The 12210-nt window shown below is 39.7% G+C and overlaps 1 protein-coding gene across 10 annotated transcripts in view; it reads right to left on the bottom strand.

Moving 5' to 3' along the window:
• The window catches only part of mag (myelin associated glycoprotein), a 33715-nt gene that overhangs the window by 4287 nt on the left and 17218 nt on the right, over window positions 1-12210 (bottom strand). For 7 of the 10 annotated variants that reach the window (XM_088084224.1, XM_088084227.1, XM_088084222.1 and 4 more), the window contains 10 exons: window positions 11981-12088; window positions 10252-10327; window positions 9780-10148; window positions 8327-8623; window positions 6596-6853; window positions 3802-4062; window positions 3284-3592; window positions 1149-1248; window positions 429-525; window positions 103-156 (listed from right to left, as the gene is read on the bottom strand). In XM_088084224.1, the coding sequence (XP_087940350.1) occupies window positions 103-156; window positions 429-525; window positions 1149-1248; window positions 3284-3592; window positions 3802-4062; window positions 6596-6853; window positions 8327-8623; window positions 9780-10148; window positions 10252-10297 (1791 nt within the window). In that variant the 5' untranslated portion in view covers window positions 10298-10327; window positions 11981-12088. The remainder of the gene's footprint in view (window positions 1-102; window positions 157-428; window positions 526-1148; window positions 1249-3283; window positions 3593-3801; window positions 4063-6595; window positions 6854-8326; window positions 8624-9779; window positions 10149-10251; window positions 10328-11980; window positions 12089-12210) is intronic. The other 3 variants (XM_088084228.1, XM_088084230.1, XM_088084229.1) reach the window with 3 other exon arrangements.

The following is a 12210-nucleotide window of genomic DNA, read 5'->3' as shown; positions in this document are numbered from 1 at the left end:
GAAAACAAACGGCAGTGTACGGAACACAGAAGCTGATATGCGAGGAGATGCATCTGGCACTGAGGCTTGTGTTTTTAATGGGGGTTTATTTAGGAACCTTACCGTAGTCTCCTCTAGAATGGAGTTAAACTTTGAGCCCAACAGCTCTGTCTTAAGCTGTGCAAGAGTTAGGGGAGAGAGAAACAGACAGAAAAACGCAGAAAAGCGATGAAAGCAAGAGAAAACAGTGTTTGGAAAGGTCATGGTTGGAGCTACTGGACTGCTCATGGGAGAGACACCTCCTATTACCTCATTTTCAGAGGTCAAAATGGGGTCTCATATTTTAAAAACGTTGAATTACACAAAACTGTTAACCCCAAACAATTTGAGAATGGTCATCCAACCCATCCTCCATCATAATCATAATCATTAACATTAGCATGTCTCACCACTTTCTTCCTCAGATTTTGTTTGTCCTTCTTGACTGCGCTGTAGTACAAAGCTGGGTTCTCCAGGACCACGTCCTGCCTAGGGTTGCCATTCTCTCTGGGGGACGGAGTCACATAATCAGACTCGGTCTCGACTGCCACTAACGCAGGGCGACACGCCAAGCCTGGGCATCCATTTTAAAACAACAAGCTCTGTAAGGTTAAGCTGGAGGCCAACTGTGGGTGTGAGTGACGTGGTTATTTTATGGGTTTAGTCGCTGAGCTCACACCCACTTCAGGGGTGATTTGTCAGAGAAAGCTTGCAAATTTGGGGGTCCAAATATGCCTTGAGGCTAAAATAAAGCACCTTGGTTAAAAAGGCTACCTGGGTTTTATTTAGCGTAGCAGGTCAAGGATACAGAAGCAGTGTCAGAGCAGGGAATCGAGCCTGCAAAGTATAAAGTTAGTCCGGCTTGCTAACCCACTCCCCAAGGCAGCCAATGTGGATCTTCAAGGATTTCAACAGGTACTTGTCGCGGCAAAGAAACTGCTAAATTGCTCTGGAGAAATGATTCTTACGTCCACATCAATCCCACATTCACTCATATAATGTGCATCAATGTTTTTTAGAATGGATGACTAGGCTTAAGTGTTTCCTTGGATTTCAGTAAATTCTTAGTGAGGAAAATGTCTACGTCTGCCTTGCATCGGCCTCTCCATTAGTTTTTCATTTATACTCACTTCTTGTTGTTGTGGCCAACGTATCTCACTGCTGCAATGATGAAGGCTATGACTGCCACTCCTCCAATGGTGCCAACTATAACTGCCATCATGTACTTTTCTGAAAACAAAGGTAATGAAAATTTAAAAAATTGAGGGCATACAAGTTCATATTTGATCAACAAGAAGAAATTATAGAGAGCATAGGGAAGAGGAAGACATTTCAAAGTCCAATATGCAACCCATTAACATGACCAGTAAGGAGACAATACATATGGAGATGGGATAAGTAGGAGAGAAGAGTGTCTTATTCCAGTGTTAGTTTGTTTTCTTTTTTTAAATCCCCATTTTTATATCTTTGCAGCGTCCGTTCAAATAGTGTGTACTGTTCAGAACAGGCTGATTGCTTGGCCACTGGCTTGCAGCTTTCTCAAGAGCTTCACATTCAAAAACCTTCACACTCAACACTGCGTTACTTTGGGTACTGAGCAATACACCTGCCAGGACATAGTTGAGTTCTCTATCAATACTAGGCATCATGGATACTCATGAAGTATACATGTCATTTGGCTGCAAACGCTCTCACAAACATTTTACGACCTCAATTAATTCAAAACATGACTGGGATCAAAAATGTTTATTCTGAAAGTTATATCGTTGATGCTTGAAATGTTTGCTGCATTGCTACATTTGAGTTTACTGCAATGTAACATCTCTGATCTGTCTTTCTTTATATGTTTTTCAAATGTACTAAAACAAACAACTAAGAGCAAGCTGTACCGAGCATGCCACTGGGTGATGGAACAGTTAATCGAGGTACCCTCTCAACACACACAGTGTGTACATAATGTGCTACTATTAAACATGTCTCATAGATCTTTAAAGCTTGCGTTTGACAATGCACTTCCTTGAGTCCTCAGCAATACATCTGCAAAGTGTGAAATCCATTGGATGAATGATTGCTGAGAAAATCGCAGAAGATACAAACAGACATACAAAGGCTCTTTCCATGTTAGTAAGATGAGAGAACTTAAAGGATGAGGCTGAAATCTATCTATATTTTTCTTCTATGATTCTATGAATCTCATAAAGAGACCAAAATCAACAATGTGACAAGCATGTTTCAGACCAATGAAACAAGAGCAAACAGTTTGCACAAGGTAATGTGCAAAATGAAGAAACGCACATAATGTTACAAAGCAGGTGACGAGGATGCTAGAGAATGCAGTGGAAGGAAGCCTTAGTTTATAACAGTATTAATTTTAAAACCTGGTATCTAAGTCCTCTAATATTTATTTAATATGCTTTAGATTTTTTACTCAAGTCTGTATGGATCAGAGAATAGAGTTGCTCTGTGAAACTCAGAGATGCACAAAATCAACAAAAAATTAACAACATTTGCCTCTAGTAAATGCCAGAACTCCTACTGGATGCAGACTGTAGAAGTCAGCATATTTGGGGTCAGTTCAGATAAACTTTGGTCTCAAACCCATTGAAAACATCAGCCAGAGGGCACAGTCACAAACAATGGCCCCTCTCTGCATGATGTCAACCTGTCACATAATTTCATATCTGCAAATACATAGTTTTACTTCTTTAAAGGGCTGAATAACAGCAGCTGAGAACTCCGGGCACTGTAGAGTTTAGCAAACACTACTCAAACAGGAGGAAATAGCACATTTGTTTGAGACTATTTTCTGATAAGGATCAATACACAATTAAGTAGGAGCAGCAGGGCAGCTTAAAAAAGGTTTCAAACTAAAGTACAGTGTGAATGTACTTGGTAATGAAAAACATGTTAGCAAGTAAAACGCAGTGGCTCTCAGATGTGTTATCAATAGTTTTTGGAAAACATTGGCGATCTAGATATATCAGACTACAGTTACAGACCCTACTCTTTAATAGCATCTATTAATTGTTGGTTTGGGTCTTTTCATGTGATGTGTTAGCAGTACAAAAAGAACAATAACACCAGACATCGAAATGAAATTTTACAATAGTGTCATATTGGTGTAAGTAAGGATAGACGGCATAGTCCATAACAATGCTATTAGAACAATAATGAGCAAGAGGCAGAGGTGAGGAGGATATTCTAAAATAATTTTATCAAACATCACTACCAGTGAAGTTCTGGTGTAGAATTACTCTGTACTCACTCTCCTGCTGTAGCTCCAGGAGTACGCTCTCTCTGCCATACATGTTGGAGATGCTGCAGTGAACATTGACGGCAGGGCCACCGTTGTCAACCCGCTCGCCTTTCTCCCGCAGCTTGATCATACCCGTGGAGGTGTGTCCGTCTGTGTGCGTGTAGAAGTTGTACCGGCCATCTGTTTCGTTGATGGTGATGTTCAGGTCAGGCAGGTAGAACTCAATGGTGGGTTCAGGGTTTCCTGTGGCCATGCAGACACACTGGACACCCTCCCTCACCACCGTGCACTTTGACTCCTCCAGGAGGACCGGGGCATCTATTAAAGGAGGCAGAAGAGGAACATTTTGATGTGTACAAGTTCTTTTTCAAGGAACAAAATATAATTTATTCAATTTAATTAGGATACTTTTGAAATTCTGCAAGTGGTTTCAAGTATTGCTATAATCCTTTTGGCCTGCAGATTAATATAATTCTAATTTTTGACAGTATACTGTTGGGTGAAATGCAGGACAGTGAAGCACTCACACTCAACAGTGATGTTGAAGGAGCTGCTGGCTCTTCCGTGCTCGTTCTCAGCCAAGCAGCGGTACTGTCCGTCTCCCTGTGGTGTGATCTCTACGATCTCCAGCACCGACAGCTCATCTGCGGTGATGGTGCCCACCAGCTCCCCGTCCTTCAGCCAGGTTAGGGTTGGGGCCGGGCTGCCCTGGGTGCTACAGTGCAGGGCCAATGTGGATCCCTCTAGTACTGTCATAGAGTCGTTTACCATGGGCTCTCGGGGAGGGTCTGCAAACAAATGTAGAGATATTCAAATTGTTTGCAGGAAAATGTTCAAAGGTTTTTAAAATATACACTGTGTTACTCTCACTAATATGAAGGGCAAAAATGGCAAAAAACACTGACATTGTCAACAGGCAAACTTGCAAGCGAGCAATTTCTTATTCACACATCCAGCAGTTACGAAGAAACCAACCTCTAACAACTCCTAGCAGCAATTTCGTGCTCTCAAAGGGATATTTCATTCCCAAGTCAAAAATATATTTTTTCTTACCTTATTTACTTTTTATTAATCTAGATTGTTTTGTTGTGAGTTGCTCAGTGCTGGAGATATCAGCCTTCTCTTGAATTTAATGGAACTATGGCAGTCAACTTGTGGTGCTCAAAGTGCAAAAGTATACATTTGAAAACTCAACAGCAATGTGTCTTTCCAGCAATCATGGCCCAGTTACTCATGATAATCCACAGACCTTGTTTCAAGAAGTTTCATGTAGAAACTATTTTCTTTCTACCAAACAACATCTGCCAATCGTGCTACTGCACAAACGGAAGCATGCATCTAGTCTCACAAGAGACTTGTGCTCTTTTCAGCACATGATAAAAACATTAATGGCATCTTTCTGTTGGCTAGCTCAATGGTGGCAGGTAATGCTGGCATTGCTGTTGAGTTTTTCAAATATGTATTACTGCGACTTTGAGCAGCACAAACCAAATGATTTGATATGATTTTTCTTTATTGTCAGAAATAATTTTAAACTTTTACTTGCATCCCAGGATGTCACCTTTGTCACATAAATGCAAAACACATTTAACCAAGCAGCAAACGCCACAAATCACCACAGACATTATAAAAAATGGATGCAGTGCAACATGACTCATTATCTATTACATTCAAGATTTCCTCAACCTGTTTAGTCAGGCCTGTGGGACTCTAAATCTTCTGTGTGATGGTAAAGGCTGATATTCATGTGAGAAGACGTAATATTACCAGCCAGAGACATAATTCTTTTAGTATACGCAATTTGGAAACTTGACTCAAGTGCTTCACCCACAATCTTTGAGCAGATACGCAGCAATCTAGCCATCTAGTGCCATCTTGTTCCACTTTATTTGATAAAAGGCAGACATCTCTACAGCTGATATCTCCAACACTCAACGTCTCAAACCAAAATAATCTACATTTATAAATAGCAAAACAGGTAAGAGGAAAAATATGTTTTGACTTTGAGGTGAACTTTCCATTTAAACCTCTAAGTGCTCAACTATCTTCACCAGCTAGTTGCCATGTGGAAGTTTTCTGTCTGGTGCGGTAGTACGCAGTGGGTTTTTAGTGCTTTTTGCTGAAAACAGCTGCCTGCTGCATCCAAAACCATGCTTTTACAGTCTTGAGAGTGAACCAAGACAGTGACTTTACAGATCTGACAGCTAAACAATGTGCTGCCACTCACTATAAAGCTCAATGAAGTTAAGAGGAGATGCAGATTTAGCTGATAATTCTCTGTTGGTTCATCACTATGATCAATCACTTTCACACTGTTTTCATGTATTTATTTGATACTTTGTTATGATTAAAATGACTTGCGGAGTTTCAGTATAAAATATATGAATACATGATTACTTTGGGCAAAGATTTCTGGCTTCAAAAACACGCAATTCCTCCAACCTGCTCATTTTTAACTGTTCAAGAGGAAGCATTTGTGAGCTGTGTCCCAGTTTCACACTACATATTAATGATCTGCAGTGTTTCTCAATGGGTAGAACATTCAAATAGGAAATAAACTCAAATAAACTTGTATACTGTCATATACTCAATGATGTCAGTATACATACTGGATACACTAAACTTCCCAATGTACTATGGGCCTAGATCAACACCATTGTCTCAAGAGGAAATGCAAAAAGAAACTCACAACTGCAAATAATAAAAAATAAAGTGGATTGTAGTAACTCAAAAATCTTTAGATCCTTGTTTACTTTTGTGGAGAAGTTTAATTGGTAGTGTCATTCTGAGGTCAGAGTCTGATTGTATCTTGTGTCACTCCATATTTGCATCACGCTAACAAGTAGATTGATTTATGATATCATTAAAGGATTTGGGACAGAGCTGTTTTTGCCACAATATTGCCCATTGCACTCCTGTATTGTTCCACCTTTGCCTTCTTGTGGCTCTACAGCTTTGCTGTGTATATTGATTTATTGATAAAGAAAGGATGGTTTAGAAAATATTGAGCATCCATATAAAAACCAGCTGGAGGGATGATTCAAGAAGTATCTCTGAATGTTTTGAGAGTTTTCATGCAAGCTGCAAACTTTTAAGAGCCACATTGTAAGCCTAAAGAGGGTGAGTATTTGGTACTCCAAATATTTTGAGTAGACTATTCCTTTATTTTTTCCAATTGGAAAATTCAAGCTGATCATAAACTCATTTTAAATCACTCTCTGATTTCCCAAATGCAAATCCTATGCAACTTTCTGCATCCCAATTCCCTAATACATACTAATTTAACATTGTATGTACACAGTGACAGTCTAAGAGACTTACACTTGACGGCCAGGTACAGTGAAGTGTTCATGATGCCGTAGCCATTGTCCCCAACACAGGTGTAGACTCCTTCCTGTGCAGGTGTCACATCGTCCAGGGAGAGTGAGACATTGGACGCCGTGTCCCAAAGCAACTCCTGGTCTCCGAACATCCAGGAGATCCTGGGAGGAGGGTTACTGTCCACCTCGCAGTGCAGCATCACAGAGCTGCCCTCCATCACCTCTGAGGACACGTTTACCCAAACAGAGCGTGGAGCATCTGGAAGGGGAAATAATGCAGAGAATTCAATGTCCCAGGACTCATTTGTTTGGACAACACTGAATGACTGCCTCTTAAAAAAAACGGGGTTGATCATTCCTGCTGAAATAAGTTTCATCACATAAAGTTTAAAGAGTTGAAGTTCCTCCCCCTTGGCGGACCACCTTGGATGTTATTTCTGAAAAAAATATGTGGGCTTATGGAAGTTAATAGCAAGGGACAAATATTTTTTTAGTCATCCTATTTGAATTGTGCCTCTTACACACACTTTTTTTTGTAAATTTTTAATTTCTAAGATAATTTTGCAAGTCAAAAAAGTGACATAAAACTGTTCAAGTATAAAACTTAAGACTACGCTAGTTACTCAGGTGATGTTATAACTTTCTTTCCTGCTGAAGTTACAATGCCTGTCTGTTTCGTACCCCAGAACACCAACACTGGCAATGAGTCTTGCTAGTTCTATTGCTTTCCAGCTGATAAAAAGCCCGTGATTTGCTGGGTAAAACACATCGGGTGAGATATCGTTGTATTTGTACTAAATCAGGGTTTCCCCACACATTTATTTGTGACAGCCCACCATGATAAAAACATTTGCCATCACAATTCAATTTTCTATTTCTGGAGCCAGATCAGTTTGGTTATTGATTGCAGAGCACTATAGGAGTGCAGAGCACACTCTGGGCACAGGCAGAGCAGCAGAACGTCAGGCACATTGAAAGTGAAACCTAACTGTTCATTGTGCTGGATTAAAAACTGGATCTAACTCGCCTCTGCAGCAGCTGCTCCTGCCCATCTGCCTTATCAGATGTGCTCTGAACAGAGCGACAAATCAATTACTACAGCCCTTTTTCTGTCTTCTGGTTATGTGACAACAATTTCAAAAGTATTTGCATCTTTCTATTGCATACACAGCCTAGTTACATGAAACATGGTGTATGTGGTTTTTTTGGGGGTTAGGGTTAGGGTCTTGTTTGTCATTAAAGGTCTTTGTCAAGGGTCTTTGTCCTGTATGGGGTTTTTTTTTGTGGGTGAATTATATTTGGCAAAAATCTAAATAAAATCTTACAACAACAAAAAAAAGAAAGAAAAGACCATCTTTTCAGCAGTAAGATACTTATTTAAATGTATAAGCATTATGCAGTTCATGGCAAAATTCAAAAAGGATAAGAAATATTTGTCTTTTGCCTTTGATTACCATACATATTGTTTCCAAAATACTGTTCCAAGGGGAACACCGCAAGAAGAGGGACTCAGCAAAATGTACGATATTAATAAATGCATGCATGACATAAACACCTAAAAGGATATGTTCAAGTTTGGGCAACAGCTGAAAAAAAATTCTTGATATGAATTCATTACTGCTGGACTCTAGTTTGGATTGTCAGACACAACGGACTCTTTCAGGCTACAGATGGGGGTGGTGAAGCATCATCATTATTTGGCCTTATTGTGTGAGTTTCTTTTTTAACTTACACTTGATGTCCAAAGAGATGAGCCTCTCATAGACCAGTGTTGTGTTGGGGTAGTAGACCCTGCAGCCCAGGAGCTGCCCATTGTGCATGGGTCTGGGTGTGAAGGTGAGGGTGCTGGAGAGCACCGCTGTGTTGCTTTCCTCCAGGTAGTCAGAGCTGAACTCTGGGTCGGGCAGGTAGTCGGTGTACATCCACTGGATCTCTGGAGTCATGTCAGGGCAGTTGTCTGGAGCGTAACACGTCAGCTCCAAACTCTCATCGCTGACGATCTCCTCTGGGACATCGATGTTAGGTTGATCTGGAGGACAGGAATGAATGATTTATTAATAATAAGAAGAAATGTATTTATAAAGTAGCATTATATCTTCATGCAGAGATGCAAGAGATCAAAGCTAAGCTGAAAACTAGAGCAAAGATACCACTAATTTGATAAAGTATAACTAACATTAAAGAATCCAAAACAGTAACAAGAAATTAAAAGAAAGAATGATTCCAATTACAAAGAATAAACCTTTAAAAGCTGTGCAGGAAAAGTTACCCCAAACAGTTATGTTTAATGAAAAAGATTTTCAAAAGTATTTTGAAATAATATTTTCATCCTTTTTAGACAGCAATTAAAAGCAAAAAAAAAAAAAAAAAAAAAAGACATAACCCTAGAAGTAATCGACATTTGGTCGTGTGTATGTGGGCACGGGTGAGTGTGTGTGCGTGTGTGTCTGTGTGTCTGTATGTCTGTCTGCAGCTAATCTTGCAACTACCTGAACAATTTGTCGAATATGTTGTATGCACATGTATGACTGTCTGCTCAAGGACCTTTCGTGGTTGCAGTAATTCATAACTGCTGAAAAACCTTTTTTCCTGACTGTTTTACACTGTCATTGTCTGCTGATTCTCCCCTCTTTGTAACCAGCCGGTAGCAAGTTTTTGTGAAAATCTGTTCAAATTAGAAAAAAAAAAGTCTTACGTCGATACATTTTGGCTTTCTTTGTGGCTGATATCCATAGAGAAGTTTTGTCTCATTTTGAACAGGAGCATCTGCAGATTAATTCCATACCCCATCTGTTATGATCCACTAACGTTAGGCACAATGCGAGATAAATAAGTCACCATTTACACTATCGTTACTACAATCTTGGCTGTAAGGGAGCCAGGAGGGACAATTCCACCGAGCGCAGCCCTCAACAGTTTGCCTGTGACCTGATTTTGCTCTGTCCTTGCAACAACATTGTTGGTGGATTATTTCACAAAATATTTACACAATGGGATTTTCAGTAATGTGGATATAATGACTTAGTGTAAAAGGGCAAATATTAGAGCAGAAAAATTACATCACTGTACTGGAATAGAGCCTTTAAATCCAGGAAAAGAAAAATCAAATATTGATACAATATCGATATATAGCCCTATGTATTGGTTACAGTTGAATGTATATTCCATACTGATCAGTGACTTACCCAGAACTTTGAGCTCAGAGAAGTCTGGGTATGTATACATGTTGGCTCCACCAAGGTCAGCACGGAAGTAGTATCGTCCTGAGTGCTCTGTGCCGATGTTGTTGATGAGCAGAGTGCAGTTCCTCTGGTGCAGGTCACCCAGCAGCTTGGTGCGGCCCTTGTAGCTCTCATGCACGACATCTGTGCGTGATTTGAAGACAACGGGAGGGAAGAGTTGAGGGTACGGCTGGCCGAAGTACCAGATACCGTGAGTGCCACGGTACGGCCTGATGCCAGACGGATACATGAATGTGCACGGGATGACCACGCAGGAGTTTGTCATGGCCGAAATGTCCCGAGGTACCCAAACATTCCACTGGCAACTGGCATCTGAGAAAACATCACAGACAGAGTGTGAGTTTACTAATGTACAGCGTAAAGATGGAATAATATATCTACTATTAAACGTGGAAGAGTTACAGGGATTTATTACCATTGATGATCAACAGCAGTGGTAAGAGCAGCTCCAAACACCACATGGTCTCTGCTCAACGCTGGACCATAGACCTCTGCAACACATAACATCCTGTCAGTGACAGCACATGCATCACCAAGAGAAAAAAAAACCCTGAAATGTCTTGTTTACAGCTTTGGTGCTGCTTCGTGACTCAGACACTACATATACCTCAGAATCACACAAATACTCAGAATGTTTCTGAGAATTAACAGTTTCTGAGTCTTGAGTAGGCAACATCACTGTGTCCAAACTACACAGATTAAGAAAGCCTTTTTCCGAGTAGAATTTTCTAGACAAAAAACACAAAGATATCAAAATAGTTTTGTTCAGGACTATACACTTTACAAGGTTTAAAAATCCCAAAGACTGTTAAATTTGCTCAGGCCCACAGACAGAAATCTAGCCTTTTCACTGAGTCACTGATCACCACGACTGGAGTCAGGCTTTGTTTATATGACAAAAGGCAATATGTACTTCTGCAAAATGAAACTTTTTTTAAATTGCCACCAAGCAATTCCAACTTCATATTTTTATAACTCATCACAGATGGCCCTATATCAGTATTTCTCGAGCTCATTTTATGCCCCTGATAAAACAAAACTGATATGACACCCCAGCTGTGAGTCAAAGATAAATTTATCCACAAAAAATCACGATACGCTAGTTTTCTAGCAATGACCACAACAACAATGACAAAAACAGCAGACAAATCATGTTATGTCGGTCTTTTTTTCCTGTTCAATTCTTTTGTCTTACGTTGTTATTATTAGCAGAAGTAGAAATGAAATTTAAAAAGTACATTTTTCCACCCCATGTTCAGAAGCACATTATGGACCACATTATGTACTAAACAAATTGATGAAGTGACAAAAATGCTGCATGTTGCAATGCCAAATTAAAAAAAAAAACAAACAAAAAAAACCCACCTCAGAGATGCCCCGTTGTTACAGATGATGAAGAAACTAAATTCTTTATAAATCAGATGTTCTTCACTGAGATGGGAATTAGATATGATAGTTACGATTCACAGCTTATATGAGCTATTTGTACACATTTTTCCTTTAAAATATGAAAAGGCCTCAAATGTATTGTCATATCCTTAGGTGGCTACCTGTATTCTGGACTTGCATTAGTATTTTTGTGTTAAAGGTCCAGTGTGTAGTATTTAGGGGTATATATTGGCAGAAATGGAGTATATATATATATATAAATGTATATATATCTACATAGAGAGGGGGTCCTTGTCCACAGAGTCTGCCATGTTTCTACAGTAGCCCAGAACAGAAAAACCAAACATTGCTCTTGATAGGGCCATTCATGTTTTAGCTTTTTTTAGTAATCTACGTAATTAGCAGCCCCTCCATGATGAGTAGTTTCGAAAAACGCTTATTTTTTATTTTGAAACTGCATTATTCAGTGTTTCAACCAGTTTCAGCTGGTCTGTTTGTTTTAGAGAGGCAGAGACCTCATGGTAAAAACCTCGTTAACATCTGAATCTGAAGTTATCAGAGAAAAAAGCTGAGCACAAATTAACAGGTGCTGGGCTAACGGTCTGTTTGTTTTTGAGAGAAAGAGACCTCTGTGGATAATAATATAAAACACTGTACTGTAAATACAAAACATTTTATTTTCTATAAGTAATCTGACAAAATAATTTTAAAAATAAATAAATAAACTGTGCTGTGACCTGTGACTGCATTTTCACCTTGAAATGCTGATGGTTGGAAGCACACAGTAGCTCTGCAGGACAGCTTGTCAGCAGCTCCACTAGAGGGTGCTCACTCACACCCAGACAGCTCGATTGCCTTCTTCTCTGTAGAAAAAAAGAAAAAAAGAAAACACCATCTAGTGACATCAGCATCATCAGGCGATGACATCACTCACAGTCCCCTCACTCTCACAGAACCGTAGTAAGAGACACAAACTCAGCGTCAG

This window comes from Plectropomus leopardus, chromosome 11 (genome assembly GCF_026936395.1).
Source record: "Plectropomus leopardus strain MGB_pleo_1.0 chromosome 11, ASM2693639v1, whole genome shotgun sequence".
Taxonomy (NCBI): Eukaryota; Metazoa; Chordata; class Actinopteri; order Perciformes; family Serranidae; genus Plectropomus; species Plectropomus leopardus.
The sequence above is the reverse complement of the archived record's forward strand: the minus strand, read 5'-3'. Positions and strand labels throughout refer to the sequence as shown.